Source organism: Peromyscus californicus, unplaced genomic scaffold (assembly GCF_007827085.1).
Source record: "Peromyscus californicus insignis strain IS unplaced genomic scaffold, ASM782708v3 Scaffold_20__1_contigs__length_68692818, whole genome shotgun sequence".
Lineage (NCBI taxonomy): Eukaryota > Metazoa > Chordata > Mammalia > Rodentia > Cricetidae > Peromyscus > Peromyscus californicus.
This window is the reverse complement of record NW_026294503.1, coordinates 2,965,340-2,982,508: the sequence shown is the minus strand read 5'-3', so window position 1 is coordinate 2,982,508 and position 17,169 is coordinate 2,965,340. Positions and strand designations below refer to the sequence as shown.

At 40.4% G+C, this 17,169-nt stretch overlaps 1 protein-coding gene across 8 annotated transcripts in view; it reads right to left on the bottom strand.

The window, feature by feature from the left end:
* The window catches only part of Vps13b (vacuolar protein sorting 13 homolog B), a 559,226-nt gene that overhangs the window by 405,580 nt on the left and 136,477 nt on the right, over positions 1-17,169 (bottom strand). Inside the window, exon 20 of one of the 8 annotated variants that reach the window (XM_052747616.1) lies at positions 348-690. The exons of the other annotated variants lie outside the window; for them this stretch is intronic. Coding sequence (XP_052603576.1) covers positions 680-690 — 11 coding nt within the window. The 3' untranslated portion in view covers positions 348-679. Of the gene's footprint in view, positions 1-347; positions 691-17,169 lie in introns of those variants that run through there. 8 annotated transcript variants of the gene reach the window in all.

Sequence of the window (17,169 nt, the reverse complement as noted above, 5' to 3'; positions counted from 1 at the left end):
TTTCCCATGTTAGATGGGCTTATCATGTAATTGTTACTGAAGTAAATTTTTATTCAGGACTGGTCATCCAACAGACATTTTTCTGGAGGGGGGAGGGGGGAGTAGCAGAGGGTCTCACTGTGCCAGGAAGGCCTAGAAAGACCCTCTGGAGGCTGCACTTAACCTCCTACTCATGCTGCTCTCCACCTGAAATTCTGGGATTGCAGGCATGTACCACCATGTCTTGCCTAATTGAACAAATGTTTACTGAATACCAACCACATACCTGAAAGTGAACTTCCAGACATAAGGAGCAGACCCCAAATTTGAACTGCTCATAAATTAGTAGGAAACAATGACAAAAATAATTGTGTTTGGAAGGAACTTTAATAAAAATATTCATAAACAGCTCTAGGATGTAGACGAGAAGCAAGTAAACAAGGCTCTTATCTGTTTGCGGGGAGAATCCATGAAAACATTCTGAATGAGGATGTCTGAGATGAGGAGAATGGGAAAGACAAAGAAAGAAGAAAGACTGATGTCCAGCGTAAGCACTACACTATGAACGCTGAGGAGGACGGCAGGACACAGGCACACTCCCGGAAGGGCTGTAGTTCCAGTGTGGGAGGATGCTGCACATGGAGGACAGAGCTGTCCTACTGACAAGTGTGAGATGAAGCAGAAAGAACGGAAGAGGTCCTTAGAGAACACCTGCGAGGGAGAAACAAGATCAGATTCTACCATCCAGAGAAGGTTTATAGACAAGGCTGAGAGTTTCTTGCCACTCAGAAAGATGGGAAAGGAAAGGAAAAAACTTTGAGTGATCAGTAAACATATGGCTATAGTGACCACACTGAAATGACACCATGAAAAGCTTGGACTAAAATGAGGAAATTAACTTCCAAATGTTGTACCAGGGATGTCCAGCACAGCTACTCCTGATAGAACCAAAAATTCATATGCAGAGCCAAGGAAATGCTGTGGCTACAAGTGGTAGGGGATATGATACAAATTAAAAAATTCATTTTTATAGAACTAAAAACATGAAAAGGCATGGATTTGGTATTGGTTCCTTTCAGTCATTAGATTCAATACTTGTTTCAATAACATTGGTTTTCATTCAAAGCAATCATTTTTATGTATACAAAATATAAGCATCATTAAAATGTCTTCCAGTCTTTATATTCAAGAATCCCTCAGAGGGAAGTGCTTCCTGATAAGGAGAGAATGAAGATGATCTGATTTGTGTTAGGGAGTGCTGTGGTTTGAAAGAAAATGGCCCCCAAAAGAAGTGGCACTATTAGGAGGTTTGGCTTCGTTGGAGGAAGTGTGTCACTGTGGAGGCAGGCTTTGAGGTCTTATATATGCTCAAGTCACACCCAGTGTCTCAGTTCATTTCTGTTGCCTTCTGATCAAAATGTAGCCAGCAACATGTTTGTCTGCGTGCTGTTATGTTCCACTATGATGATAATGAATTAAATCTCTGAAACTGTAAGCCACCCCAATTAAATGTTTTTCCTTTATAAGAGATGTCATGGTATTGGTGTCTCTTCAGCAACAGAAACCCTCAGACGGGAAGGGTCCTTACTAAACATAATATCAAATGTTATTCTAAATATTTTACTCACATGAATTCACTTAATCTTCATGATGATATGGCGAGATATCTAGTATTAATTTTCATATCATACCAATAATAATGCAAAATACAGAATCAGAAACCTTTCCAGGATCACAAGGCATTGTATAAATCTGGAATTTAATCTTAAGTTATAGAGAACCATAGATATAAACATAAGTTATGGAAAAGCATATCATTCTAGTAAGAACATCTATAGTATACCTTACTTTATGGGCACTGAGCATAGCCCTCCCTATACAGTCCCAAGAAAGAACTCCCACTAACAAAAGATTCCAAATTTGCACTACCATCTTGTTAAAACTAGACTTAAATTGTACACATTGAACTTAGTGAATACCAGCCTGGAAACACGTGAAGCAGGCTTTATTCCAAATCTCATCCAGTTTCTTCTTTTAAAAAAAAAAAGCGTATATTAATTGTATAAAGTAATGTATCTGATTACAGTATCTTCATAATTTAAACAAAGAACTTTGCTTTTTTTTTTTTTTTTTTTTTTTTTTTGGTTTTTCGAGACAGGGTTTCTCTGGGTAGCTTTGCGCCTTTCCTGGAACTCACTTTGGAGACCAGGCTGGCCTCGAACTCACAGAGATCCGCCTGGCTCTGCCTCCCGAGTGCTGGGATTAAAGGCGTGCGCCACCACCGCCCGGCAGAACTTTGCTTTTTATTTGTCCTCAGGATACATGCCCACCTCTAACTCTCTGCTGCTAGACCTTCCTATTCCTAACCATTCTTCTTTCATTGTCATCTACAGATGTATGTTTTAAGAGTCCACATAAGAGGAAAGACATACAATGTGTTTCTTTCTCAGTCTGGCCTCATTACACAATCACGTATTAAAACTAATCAAGATAATCAGTTCATGTTAACCACAAATCGATAATTCCCACTCCTTGTGTGTATGCACGAACCATCCCCCATTCATGCATGTGTGTGAAGGCCATATGTTGATGTCAGCTCTATCACTCCCCACCTTAATTTTTAATCATCTTTTTTTACATTTTATTTAAATTCTTTTTCATTTTACATACCAACCACAGTTCCCCCTCCCTCCCCTTCTCCCCCCCCACCTCTAAACACCCTACCTCCCCCCACCCCAGCCCCTATGCACTCCTCATAGAGGGTAAGGCCTCCCTTGGGTAGTCAACACAGGCTGGCATACCAAGTTGGGGCAGGACCAAGCCCCTCCCCCCTGGATCCTGGCTGAGCAAGGCATCCCACCACAGGGAATGACTCTAAAAAGCCAGTTCATGTACCCAGGATAAGTACTGGTCCCTCTGCCAGTAGCCCCACAAACAGATCAAGCCACACAACTGTCACCCACATTCGGAGGGCCTAGTTCAGTCCCATGCAGCTCCCCAGCTGTCAGTCCAGAGTCCACGAGCTCCCACTAGCTTGGGCCAGCTGTCTCTGTGGTTTTCCTTATCATGATCTTGACCTCCACCCCTTGCTCCTATAATCCCTCCTCCTTATTTTTAAGGCAAGGTCTCTTACTGACCCTGTAACTTCCTTTTCAGCTAGGCAAGCAAGGCCCGGGACCCTGCTGTCTCTCTGCTTCCCAGTGCTGTTATTACAGGTATGTGTCACTGCCTGGCTCTTCACACAGGTGCTAGGAAATCCAAACTCAGGGCCTCACACTGCACAGCAAGTTCTTCGCCCACTGAACCATGTTCCCAACACTACAACCTTATTTCTAGAATATAAAACAGGAAAAAAAAAATGTCCTTTAGTACAATAGAGTAATTAACCTAAATATAAATTCACATTAAATGTGGAATCTAATATTCCCAGTAATAAAAGGAATGTTTGCCAAAAACTGTTTTGAGTAATTCACATATATAACTTTACTTAAACAATGAAGACAGTTACATAATTTTATACTTTTTCTTTTTAGTTATGTGTATTCAAGTACCTCAGAGTGAGTGTATGCGCATATATGCAGTACCCATGGAGGCTAGAAGAGAGTATTACAGACCCCCAGACTGGAGGTCCAAGGCAGTTAGGAGTTTCCTGATATGGGTGCTAAGAACTGAACTCAGGTCCTCTGGCAGTGAAGTGTACAATCTTAACCACTGGCTAGTTTACTAACCTCTTATCTTTCTTTTAACTAAGAAAGTAAAACACAGCCATGCTCACTGTTGTCAAATGGGCAGCACAGAGATCTGAATCTACATGTGTCTCACCCCAAAGGCTGTATTCCTGACCACAGCAACTAACCATTTCTGCAAAGCACAAATGCTGTTTTCTGAGCATCGGCCATCAGCTAGCTCTTTGACATGGGACTGGTTATGTTCCCTGTGCTTCATCTTGAAAAAGAACTACATAAAGAGTAGATGGTTTCATCAACTTTACAGTGGAGGAAATGAGACTCCAGAGTCATACAAGCCCCAAAGACACAAAAAAGAGCTAACTCAAACAGGTACCTGGAAAGAGTTTGCAAGATTCCAAAGCTGAGATAATTTCTCAATGGTGCTAGGACAAGGAAACTGAAGAAGAGACTTCACAAGTCTATTAATATTTATCTATCTATTATTATTTCACAAATAATTCTGAGAGTAAGCTGAAGCAAGAGAATCTTTCTTGGGGACTATTTACATGACATCTTGAAATTTCCCGAATTAAAAAAAAAAACACATCTTCCTTTCAAATATATTAATTATAATATAAGACAGATTCATTGTAATTCTCTGAAGATAATCATTCATAATAAAATCTGTAATATGTACGAAAAATTAAATTGTACTGCCTCCATCAATAAGATAATAGTTATACTAATTTTCATGTAGCTTTGTGAAAGACTGCTAAGATATCACAGAAAATGAGTCTGAAAAGCCTCTCACTATTGGCAGAGAATGCTAGCAAAGAGGAAGGAGGGAGGGAGGAAAACAGGGAGAGATGGAGGGAGGGAGGGAGGGGGGAGGAGGGAGGGAGGGAGGGAGGGAGGGAGGGAGGGAGGGAGGAAGGAAGGAAGGAAGGAAGGAAGGAAGGAAGGAAGGAAACAGATGTGAGAAAAAGAAAGCATACAATAAAATCACTTTGGTAAAATTTATATTTATCTTCCAAACAAACATTTTAAAAGTATGATCACCAAAATATTAACACTGGCTAGTCTCCAGGCCAGCGTTTCAGAAAATTATTATTACTTCTTGACTTTTTCCTTTCCAACTGATTGGTAGCATGTTGTGTTTTTCTTATGTTTGAGAAGGAATTACTCATGCTTGAATTTTCATCATGAAAACTGAAAAAGGCTGACTCAGGTAGGGCTTTATACACTATTCAACATGAAGTAGTCCCTTTATGCTGCCATAATAAAATACCCAAACTGGATAATCTATAAATATTAGACACTTACTTCTCATGGATCTAACAGCTGGGAAGACTGAGACTAAGTGCCTTCAGGGTCTGGTCTCTGCTTCCAAGACAGCCCCTTTCATGAACATTATTGAGTTCTATGGAGAAGCATTATGGAGCCCATCTCCATAATGCTTCCGCTACCTATCACTTTATCTATAAAATCAAATCAATATGACTCTACCATAAGGCAATGGGTCATATAAGCAACTTAAGTTCCTTTAATAGATGAAGAATAAGAAAATGTGAGACATATACATGATGGAGTTCTATTCTTTCATTAAAAAAGAAGAAAACACAACCCCTCACCTGTGACAACATGGACAAATGTGGAGAACACAAAATTAAGTAAGCCAGGGAAAAAAAATAAACACCACATGACCTCCTCACTCATTGATGGAATTCATAAAAGTTGACCTCAGAGAATTAGAATATAATGATGGTTACCAACAGTGGAAAAGATAGGAAGAAAGGGAGAATGGGAAGAGTCTGATCAATAGAAACAAAATCAGAGTCAGAAAAAACAAATTCTAGTGTTCTATTACACCCTAGGGTGACTATAGCTAACAATAATATATTGATTACTTGACAATAAGTGTGAGAGGCTTATGAACATTATTAACACTGAGAAATAATGATTAACGTGATGAGTATGCCAATTACTCTAACTTTGTCATTTTACAATCATACCTGTATTGAAACATCATACTGTACCTCAAAAATATATACAATTGTACACAGAAAACAAAAATAAAAATATGTTACCAATTGCCAGTGAGAGCACCTTACCTTTCAAATAGCAACAAATATTTTAACACATAAATTTAAACAACATCAGTGTTGGCCCCATCATCCACAAAGTCAGCACCATAACTTTCAACTATAAAGTATTATCGTAATACATAAATACTGTGAGACTAGCAACTCATTGCCATCTTCTGAAGGATCATGTAAGAAACTCCCATTGTTTGCCACATGAATGGTGACCTCTCTAAAAGGGTATATTTATGCAATAGTTGATAAATTAACCGTAAATGCTGTGACTATTGAAACTGTACAACAGACAAATAAATGACCAAAGACAAATCAAGTAACTTACACAAAGCCTGGGTTTCAAGACATTCTTTCACTATATAAAACTCCTTCTTAACTATGAAGCATCAAACCACGAGTTTCTAAAATTCTGTTTTGGGATGGTCACTATAAAGATAATGAAAAGAAAATACAGAAGAGGTACAAATATTTGTGATTCAAAATAAGCCTCAGCACTATTTTAGGAAAATTGCCCAAGTTTTCAGATGAATGAATAGAAAGTATAAAGTTTACCTTGGAACTGCAGTACTGAGACATACAGTTAATTCTTAAAAGCAAACACACTTTAAGATTCCATTCAAAATGCACAAATTTATTTCTATGATTACAGATAATCTTGGCTGTTTTACTGATCTGAGTACATGTGATAAGCTAGTAAAAACATTAAACCCCATGATAAATTTTTGAAATCTAGAACATATAACATCTGAACATCATCTTTTTAACCAAACCTCACAGGCATTAGACACCATACTCATTAAAGGTGGTGGATAAAGTTGGTCAGTAATTAAACTGATCACATCCCTGAAGCTAAAAACCTCGGCAATAACAAGAGCTCACCACGTCCCAGCTGTGAGGAGTGTGCGCTTCCATGCGGCTGTGTGCAGGCATCTTATCTTCATAGGACTGCACAGGCCACATGCAGGCTGCTGTTCGAGGATTAGAAATTAGTGATTCAAGGATGGAAAGGGGGCTTCCTGTCTTAACTTGATAAAGATGTTTCACTCCAAATGCATCAACACTTGTGTCAAGTCCTCCCCTTGTAAGCAGATTGAAGGTCTCTTTTGTCATGCTTTATAACAATGAGTACAGCAGTAATAAATAAAATCTTAATTCAATCCTGAATTTATTTCTCTGAGGCAGACAATTGTGTTCTACCAAATAATTAGCTCTAAGCTAAACCATATAAACTAAACATAATCTTAACCATTCCAATATTTATTTTAAAAGTTTGTGTCCCCATTTCTCATCTGTTTTTTTGTGGCAGCATAGGCAAGGGAAAGTTGCCCTCCCCCTAGCCCATCAACCCCTGAGGCAGGTGGGAAAGTTGGTCCTGTGGTCTAAGAGTGGGAGAGCTGTAAACTCACGAGAGTAGGCCCTACACTCAGCCTGGGCAACACAATACAGCCAACCTTGTTGGTGGAGGTGTGAGTGAGCCAGCCCTGAAGTAGTGAATGTGGGAGACCTAGCCGCCCCCAAAATCTGCCATATGGCGGCATGGACTAGAGAGAGATGCTCTCCCCCTCCTCCATCAATGCTGAGGCAGGTGGGAGAGCTGTTCCTGACCCCCGCCCCCAGCTGCAACACTCGGGAGAACAGGCCCTGTACCGCTCCAAGGGCAGCACAATAGAGACAATCCTGTTAGCATAGGTATGGGTGAGCCAGACCTGAAGTTGTGAGCATGAGAGAACTATTCCATTATTCATTTGTCTTGTGGGGGCATGGTGGGGGAGAGATGCCCTCCTCACTCCCTCACCCCCCTCACCCTGCCCATCCACACCTGAGGCAGATTGGCGAGCTGGCCCTTTGGTCATAAGCAAAAGAGAGCTGTCCCTATTCCCCACCCCACCAGCTACACCACTAGGGAGAGAAGGTCCTGAACCTTGCCTGGGCAACACAATAGAGCCAACCTTGTTGGTGGCATTGTAGGTGAGCCAGGCCCGAAGTTGTAAGCGTGGAAGAGCTATTCCCACTACTTGTCTGTCATGTGGTAGTATGGGAGGGTGAGAGACACCCCTTTTACCCCTCCCCCCTTATGGCCTGCAAAAGATGAGAGAGCTACAGCCCTCAGGAAACAGGCCCTGCTCCTCACCTGGGCAGCATCAACACCTGAGAGAGGTGGAGGAGCTGGTCTTGGGGTCAGAAGAGCAGGTGGGCTGTCCCTAACTCTCACCAGCTGCAGTACTCGGGAGAGTGGCCCCTGTACCTCTCCTGGGCAACACAACAGAGTTGACCCTATTAGTTGACCCATCTAGTTACCCCTAGATGTGGGAGAGCCGACCAGAGGGTTGGAGAGCAAGAGAATTGGCCCTGCCCCTGGCTTATTGCTACAAGAGGTGAATTAGCCTGGGCAACGCTGGAGAGCTCATCTTGATGGTGACCAACTGGCTGGCTGACCAACCTTACAGCTGCTCAGGCTGAGATCCAGGGTTATGACTTGGCCTGCCCCAACATCCATGCCATCTATGATCTGCTGGAGCACATGAAAAGACCTGACCCACAGACCCAAAGCTGCAGGATCTCCATGACACAGAACAACAACAGGATATCCAGGAGAGTCCTAGCGAGGACCCAGCATCCATAGTGTAGCAGAAAGAGAAGCCTCAAACCAGACCAATGACTGTGCAATGAACACTTGTAAGTAAAGATGTATGAACAAAGGGATTTACGGCATGACTCACTGTGTCACACTGCAGCTTCCATAATCAGATTTTTAAACCCTCCCCCCCCCCATTTTTTATTTTTTTCCTTTTTTCTCTTCAATTTTGTTTTATTTGGGGAGGGGGATGCAGAGGCGGAGGTCAGATTCGCAGGGACAGGGAAATGAATGGGATCAAGATATATAATAAAGACACAAAGAATAAATAGAAAAATAAAGAGAAAAAAGGTTTGCTCCAGAAAATAAAAGCAGCAGTAACAAGCTATATTACTTACTCTTCCTGAGGCTGTGTCAATGCTTGAGAGACCCAAATGAAGACAGAGTTTACTCTGGCTCACAATTTGGGAATACAGATCTATCACAGCACAGCAGGAAGGTGGAGAGACAGGATGTGAGGAAGCTAACAACATGGAGTCAGTCAGGAAGCAGAGGCAGGTGAATGATGGTACTTAGTTCATCTCCTCCTCACCCTGTATCAAGAATCTCACACAGGCATGTGTGCAACGTGGTTTAACGCACCTCACTCCCTATCGACCCCCTTCCTACCCCCACCACCACTTTTTTCTCCCATCTGCATGCGGGTTATCTGTCTGCGTGCCTCCTCCCCCTCTCCTCCTCTCTCCCCCGCCACACAAATCACGGCAGTTCTGCCCACACAGGATAGACTTTCTGCCTCAGTTAAACCTCTCTGGAGATGCCCTCACAGGGCACTCACTCTCAGGCATGGGTCTCTGATGTAATTCTAAATCCAGCCGAATTGACAATGATGATCCAAATATTTTATACTTTAAAATAATTTTGAAGTTAAACATTTTGAAATATAATATTCTTTTTAATTTCCTTTTTTTCTTTTCATTTTTTTTTTCAGACAGGGTTATATGATATAGCCCAGGATGGCCTCAAGTCACAGTCCTCCAACTCCACTTCCTGAGCGCCTGATAGAAGCATGATATCCTAGTAACAATTACTTAAAGAAACTGAAATACTTAATAAAAATTGCTTTGCTTGTCAAGCAATTTTTTTAAATGCAGTTTTTATACTTTTAAAGCAACGTGGCCTTCAGTTAATAATGACTACCATTTAAAACAAAACAATGTGAACTTAAAGTACTTAAAATGCCAAAATAAGAACTATGAACTCATATACAATAATAGTTGAAACTTAACTATCCTTTCCTAAGACTATTCAATCCTTTCTCCCATTCTGATCAGTCTCTCCCTCTGTTTTCACAATAGCTACATGCAAGTTTATTCAAAGCCCTAACTGGACCACAATTTAAAGTCAGCCTCTTATAGTGCCTTGCATGCAGCTTGCAGCCAGTAAAATAAAACAAAACAAACTTTAGTACACTGAACAACCAATTCTCGAGGTCTGGATTTCGGCAGAGCCCGTGTTCCTGGGTAAATGTTGAACATGCATTCTTGAATCAAACTGCTTAGATAACTACTTAGAAGAACGCTCAACACAAATGAAGAACCTGAGAAGTATCCGTGTAGACATCACTGTGGTTTGAATATCACCTCCAGAACTCAAGTTGAACTGAATTGATAATATCAGTTTCCGGAAGGGAGGCCTTGGCTGCAGCACTGAGTGAGTCATCTGAGCAATGGCGTGCAGCCCAACTGTCCGATGCATAGACAAGAGCTCTCTAAATTCAGGAAGCCGTAAGAGGACCCTGGCCACGTGTACCCTCTGGCAGCATCCAGAACCATAGTTAAACCAATGTCTACTGCTTCTAATTTATTTAGTCAAACAGCAATCTAAGACAGGCTCTTCCAAGTTCTTTGCTATGAAAGGCACTGGAAACTACCCAGATCTCTAAACACACACACACACACACGCTGAATGTTTGCTAGCTGTGCCATTTACCTCACACATCAAATCCAATCAACCACTTCTATTAATTCCAGCATATTACTGCGGTACAGACTGTGGCATTCTTTACACTAACAGTAGCACTTTTGTTTGCACTGGGCCGTTCTGCTAACTTATGCCCCACCCTCCTTCCACACTCAACCACACCACCACCCAGTTTGGTTTCCAAACGTTAAGTTGACAAAACCTTTTGACTTTTCCATTCAGAATTCAGTCTTTTCAAATGATTTTCACAGCCTCAAAAAATATGAAGAGGCTTGCTTATTCTTTCGGACATGACCTTATACCATTTTTAAGCTTTGGTAACAGAGGAATTATTTAGTCCCATTTTTAAGCTTTGGTTACAGAGGAATTATTTAGTCCCCCTCCAAAATGACCCACTGTTCCTCATATAGTTCACAATTTAAGCCTCACTTGGCCATGACTTATTGCAGGAATTCTTTCCCATATCACAAGAACTTCAATGCAAATTCCCAATATCTATAAGGAACTATAAGTTGATTAAAAGGAGGCAAAAGGGAGCTGGAGAGCTGGCTCAGCAGTAAGAAACAGTTGCTCTTGCTGAGGACCCAGATTCAGTTCTCAACGTCTACAAAGTAGCCAACAACTGTCTGTAACTCAAGTTCCAGATACTAAGACACCCTCCTCTGGCCTCCACAGGCACTGTACACATGTGCTACACAAACATATATGTAGGCAAAACCTTCACACATATTAAAGTAAGTAAATTTCTTTTTTTAAAGATAGAGAGAAAGGATTTAATTCATTTCTTTATCACTAGGTTTGGGGGGAAAAAAGAAAGAAAAAATGTGTTGAATGAATGAAGATAACCACTGGGTCACCCGAAAGGGCCACTTCAGCTGCTCTGCACAGTAGTGGGAATTCTGGGTTGCAAGAGTCAGTTTTCCCTCTTTCATTCTCTACCTGCTTACATCTGAAAACAATGCCTGGCCATCTATAATATGTTTGCTTTATTCTTCTCAACTAGAAATAATCTAGAAAGGCTTTCTACCCTGAAATTCTCCGATAGGGTTAGTAACTCTTTTATAAGGGAAAACAGTTTTTTCAAAAGCACCTATTCCGGTTAATTCAACGTTGCTTATTCCTTTTCCCTCCATTTAATGACTGTACATCATCTGTCAAACAGTGGACAGCCCATTACTTCCTGTCTTTCTATCAAGACTGATCAGCTAAGTGTGGCCTGCCTTCTACACCTATAGAGCTGTTGAAGAAAGTCTCGTGCTCATATGCAGTAATAATACTTCTTTAAATTCTTGACATTTTTCCTCCTCTCAATCCTTACTCACCTACATCAAGGTAATGTCCTACTTCCAAAATTAAAAATCTTAGCTAATAATCATGAGTTATGCTTCAGTCAAAAGAAAGGTTAATTAGAAACAAATGTATAACCAAAAGGAACAACCACCACAAACCTTTGTTGTCTTGAAAATGCTTCAACCTTTAAGTTCCTATACAAAGGTATTCCACAACTATTTTGACCTACTCTTCAAAAAAAAAGCTAAGGTATCATCAACTTTAAAGTTTTCTTACAGTGTCCTTTAAGAATGGTAGCTCTACAATGGCAACAGCCTCCAAACCATTAAGAATAGATGATATTATATCCCAACAAACACATTAAAAATTGGAAGCATTATAAGTCAAAAGAGCATTTACCCACTTAACCTACAGGACATCCGGGCTTCGAAGGACAGTCCATGTGAGACTATCTGTGCAGTCCATGTGAGACTATCTGTGGTTCACAGTGCTGAGCAAGTAGCTGACTGGGAACAGCAGCAACTGCATTTTTGCTTTCTGCTGCATACAGCATTGCGGGAGGCATGCTGGTGGGTGCATGAGGAAACTGGTAACATGGAGTTCCCAGTCAAGAAGCAGAAAGATAATGCTGGCTTCCTCCCTTTTTCTTCTTATTCACTCTGGGACCCTGGTCTATGGGATGGTGCCCTCCACGTTGAAGACTCTGGGGTGTCACCGAGAAGGCTCAGCAGTGAACCAGAATTAACTCTTACTTCCTGGGGTTGTTTCGACGGGCATAGTGCCACAGCCACAAAAAAAAGTCATTAATAAAGCAGTGTGGCATTATTTGTTGTACTGATTATTTTGGCAGTGCTCTGACTTGAACCCAGGACCGTGGGCAGGCCTGGTTAGTATTCTGCCACCGAGCTATACTCCCAGTCCTCTTCAACGTAGGCTACATTAACTACTTTTTAAAACAAGCTTTTAATATGAACATTTTCCAATGACAGCAAATATTTTTACAGGTTCCTAATTACTACTGGACAGCAAAAACCCTCCTGATTGCCATAAATAACTGACACGAATATCCTTGTACTTTAAATAAAATGGGGGGGGGGAGAGGGATAGGTGGGTGTGTGTGTACACAGGCCTGCACATGCATGCAAGAACCTGTGGAGGCCAGAAGAGGGCACTGTATGCCCTGGAGCTGAAGTTACAAGCAGTTGTGAGCCACTTGATGTGGAGAATCAAAACGAAACCCAGGGCCTCTGCAAAAGCAGCAAATGTTCTGAACTGCTAAGCCATCTCTACAGACCTAAATACAATTCTTTCACTGCATCATGGATAGTGATCTTAGGGTACAGTTTAGAACTAGGATTGTGGGGAGTAACTCCTATAAAGTCTGACATAAACTTTGCTTTATAAATTCTGGAGACTTTGTAAATAGAATCCAAAAGGACTAATAAAGCCATTAGTCTCATAACTTTCTCAGTTCTATTATATCATTTATCAGAAACATGTAAGCCATGCGTAGTGGTGGTGTACGACTTTAACCTCAGCCCTCCAGAGGTAGAGACAGGAGGGACTTTAACCTCAGCCCTCCAGAGGTAGAGACAGGAGGATCTCTGTGAGTTCAAAGCTAACATGGCCTATACAATGAGTTCCAGGATAGCCAGGACTCTGTAGAGAGATCCTGTTTCACAAAAAAAAAAAAAAAAAAAAAAAAAAAGTGGCAGTGGGGGCTTGTTTCAAGTAAGATGTTTTGGTATACTAAGATCTATTTTGTTGACTAGTAGCTTATGTTTTTACATGTTACAATAACTTATGTTTTTGCTTGTGCTTTCTGGGATTACTATCTATGGAATATTTATATTTATGGGATTTCACAAGTCATCCATAATAGTGTTTGTAGAACTTTTCTACTATATTCATTCAGCTATTCCCACCCAACTCCAGCATTCTACTTTTCAAATGAAAAATAAAAATGTAATCTACTTAGAATTCCTAACTTGTTATATTCAAAGAAAAGTTTCAAGCAGTTTAAATATTTCCCTTTGAATTTTCATAATAAATATAAAGGAGAAATAACTACAAAAATAAAACTGTGATGATTAACAGAATGCCACTTTTGTGAAAGGGAACTCTTCTTTCCAGTGTGTGTGGGATTAGCTATTTCCTTAATGATTAAAACAGAATGACTGTGCACATACGAGTATTTGCTGTCTGAATTCTCTTCTCAATAGAACATTCTAATTATTTAAAATAAATTATTTACTTAAAGCCAGGCTTGAACACTTAATTTAAAACACCACAACCACAATGAAAACAAAACAAAAACAAAAACAAACAAACAAAAAAAAACACCTCACCCTGAGATTTTTCTGTTACTAATCAAACAACTAGATGAAGAAGTTTTAGTATGCCAAGATTTCAAAAGCCAAATTCACAATAAGGTCTATACCAAATTTAACTACAATTATGACCTCCCTCAGACATGAGGGACTCTTACTTCATCACTGCCCTCTGCCGGGATATCATTTCCCCTTAATTCCTTCCACGCACTGAACTCTGCTTTCACCACATTACTTCTAGCTTGTGCCTGAATTTAAACTATCCAAGCTAGAATCAGCCTGGCCATCTGGACCCAGCTAGGGGTGAGGGGAAATCACGTACTGCAGCATGGTGCTCTGCACTGCTCAGAACACCTTCCGGTTCTCTGAGTCTGGTTCTCGAGGCCTCTGCACTTTTCATCACCTTTGAGAGTTCAGTTCTCTCTCTCCCTCTCTCCCTCTCTCCCTCTCTCCCCTCTCTCCCTCTCTCCCTCTCTCCCTCTCTCTCTCTCTCCCTCTCTCTCTCTCTCTCTCTCTCTCTCTCTCTCTCTCTCTCTCTCTCTCACACACACACACACACACACACACACATGCATGCATGCACAATACATTATAAGTAAATGAAAGCAATATAAAATAATTCTTCACTATAGGTATGCAAATATTAACAAACTCCTTCAGGAAGAAAAACAGCCTCCTTCACTACTGAAAAAAGCCAATTTATAAATCCCCCAATTTATTTTATTACTGGTCTATAAATGTTTGTGGATTTTAAAAATTCTCTTTCACCCTTTTTGTAACATCTGCCTGGTTCCCTCACCAATAATGAGCTAAGTAGAAACTTAAATACTTTGCATCTCTGCAAGAATCATAAAGTTTACCTTTATTCCAAATTATTCTCTATAAGCCAAACGACATTTTTCTCCCACTGAGCAATTTAGGAATGAAGTCACAAAAACCTGTAAACAGTAATGCTATATCCAAATGGCAAAAATATTTTTTTTTCTCATATAGTAACAATGGCCTCTGTCTTTAGGAACTGCCCAGTGTATATTACAATGAGATACAAAAGCTGTCTTTGGGATAGAGATGTGGAATGGGGCTAAAAAACCTAGGAAGGGGGAAAACAGCAAAGATTAATAGGAATTTCAACCCTGAATGTTACTAACAAACAAATTCAAAATATGGATAGATTCGCAAGGTTAGTGCGACTGACATGAAATACAAAAACCAGCATTTGAAAAGCTAAAACAATTTGAAGAATTATATCATTTTCGAAAATATAAACTTGGGTGATAACAGTGACTTTTGATTCACTTAAAGAGACTTTAAATAAATGATTAAATACTACAGATTTTATAGTTGCTTTATAGCTTAGTACACATGTAGCCCATTTCCAAACTATTTCTTTTATATTAATTTGCTACTTACTGGTGAAATTACTACTATTTTCTCTATCACTTCTCTTTTACTAAACATATAGTAAAAACACAAACTTCTAACCTTCTGCTGTAAATGAGGAAAACAAGTGACCGCCCACAGGCTCACAGGGTCCCTCCCTCTGGATTCCCTCCAGAATCCAGAAGCAAAGTAATTTCCTGTTGCTATTGAAACTGCTCCTGACTCCCAAACCATGATTTCAGGAGACGCGTAAATGTAGAAGGAACATTCTGGAACCAGGTAAAGGCTTTGCTGCCCATTTTAGAACCAAACACTACCAGGTTTATAAAGTAACTGGAGGAAAAACTGAAGTGCAAAGGGATCAGGTGGGATGAACAGAACAAGGAGGGAAAATAAAAGAATCAGGAAAATTTGAAATGTCTAATTAACATGATATATTAACTAAAAAATAATAATTGAAGCTTTCATTACATTTTAGTTAACAACAAACTTGAGTTTATTATGTTAAACTTAATTTTCACAAAAAAGAAATCTGAGAAAAATAGATCAGTTTTTTAAAGATGAGAAACCAATACTCAGAAAGATTAACTTGGTCCAAGTACTACAATTTACAAAGATGGAGCTGAGCCCAGAAGATCAGAAAACAGCCCTTTCAATCTATCATACCGTTCACTCCTTCTTCCATGACTTTTTTTTTTTTTTTTTTTTTTTTTTGGTTTTTCGAGACAGGGTTTCTCTGTGTAGCTTTGCGCCTTTTCCTGGAACTCACTTGGTAGTCCAGGCTGGCCTCGAACTCACAGAGATCCGCCTGGCTCTGCCTCCCGAGTGCTGGGATTAAAGGCGTGCGCCACCACCGCCCGGCCCTTCCATGACTTTTTATGTCTGTCTCCTGAACATACTAGCATTTTCCACCAGTAACGACAATTATTTACAGAAAATCTATAACAAAGCACTTGTTGCATAAATTAATAAATAATGACTGATTACACAAAAAGAATCAGCACAATAGCCGAGGCATGGGGGCACACACCTACAATCCTACACTCCAGCCGGGCGGTGGTAGCACACGCTTTTAATCCCAGCACTCGGGAGGCAGACCCACTCGGATCTCTGTGAGTTCAAGGCCAGCCTGGTCTACAGAGCGAGATCCAGGACAGGCACCAAAACTACACAGAGAAATCCTGTCTCGAATAATAATAATAATAATAATAATCCTACACTCCAGAGGCAGAAGACAGAGAAGGCTGCAAGCCTGAGGACAATCTGGGCATTACCTTGAGTACCAAGCCTGCCAGGGTACATTTGACCCTCAGAAAGTCAAAAAGAAGCAGTTTTAAAAAGGAAGCTAACCAGCACTCGGGAGGCAGAGGCAGGCGGATCTCTGTGAGTTCGAGGCCAGCCTGGGCTACCAAGTGAATCCCAGGAAAGGTGCAAAGCTACACAGAGAAACTCTGTTTCGAAAAACAAAAAAAAAAAGGAAGCTAAATAAAAATGCAAGAATACAAATAAATACTGAAATATTTTAGTCTTTCTTTAGCAACTAAAATACAAAGAATTTTATGATCTGAGAAACCATTTTAAATGTATTTATGGGTTGGGGATTTAGCTCAGTGGTAGAACGCTTGCCTAGCAAGCTCAAGGCCCTGGGTTCAGTACTCAGCTCTGAAAAAAAAAAAGGCCAGACGATGGTGGCACACGTTTTTAATCCCAGCACTCAGGAGGCAGAGCCAGGTGGATGTCTGTGAGTTCGAGGCCAGCCTGGTCTCCAAAGCGAGTTCCAGGAAAGGCACAAAGCTACACAGAGAAACCCTGTCTCAGGAAAAAAAAAAAATGTATTTATATATGCTTTATTTAAGCATCAACCTGTC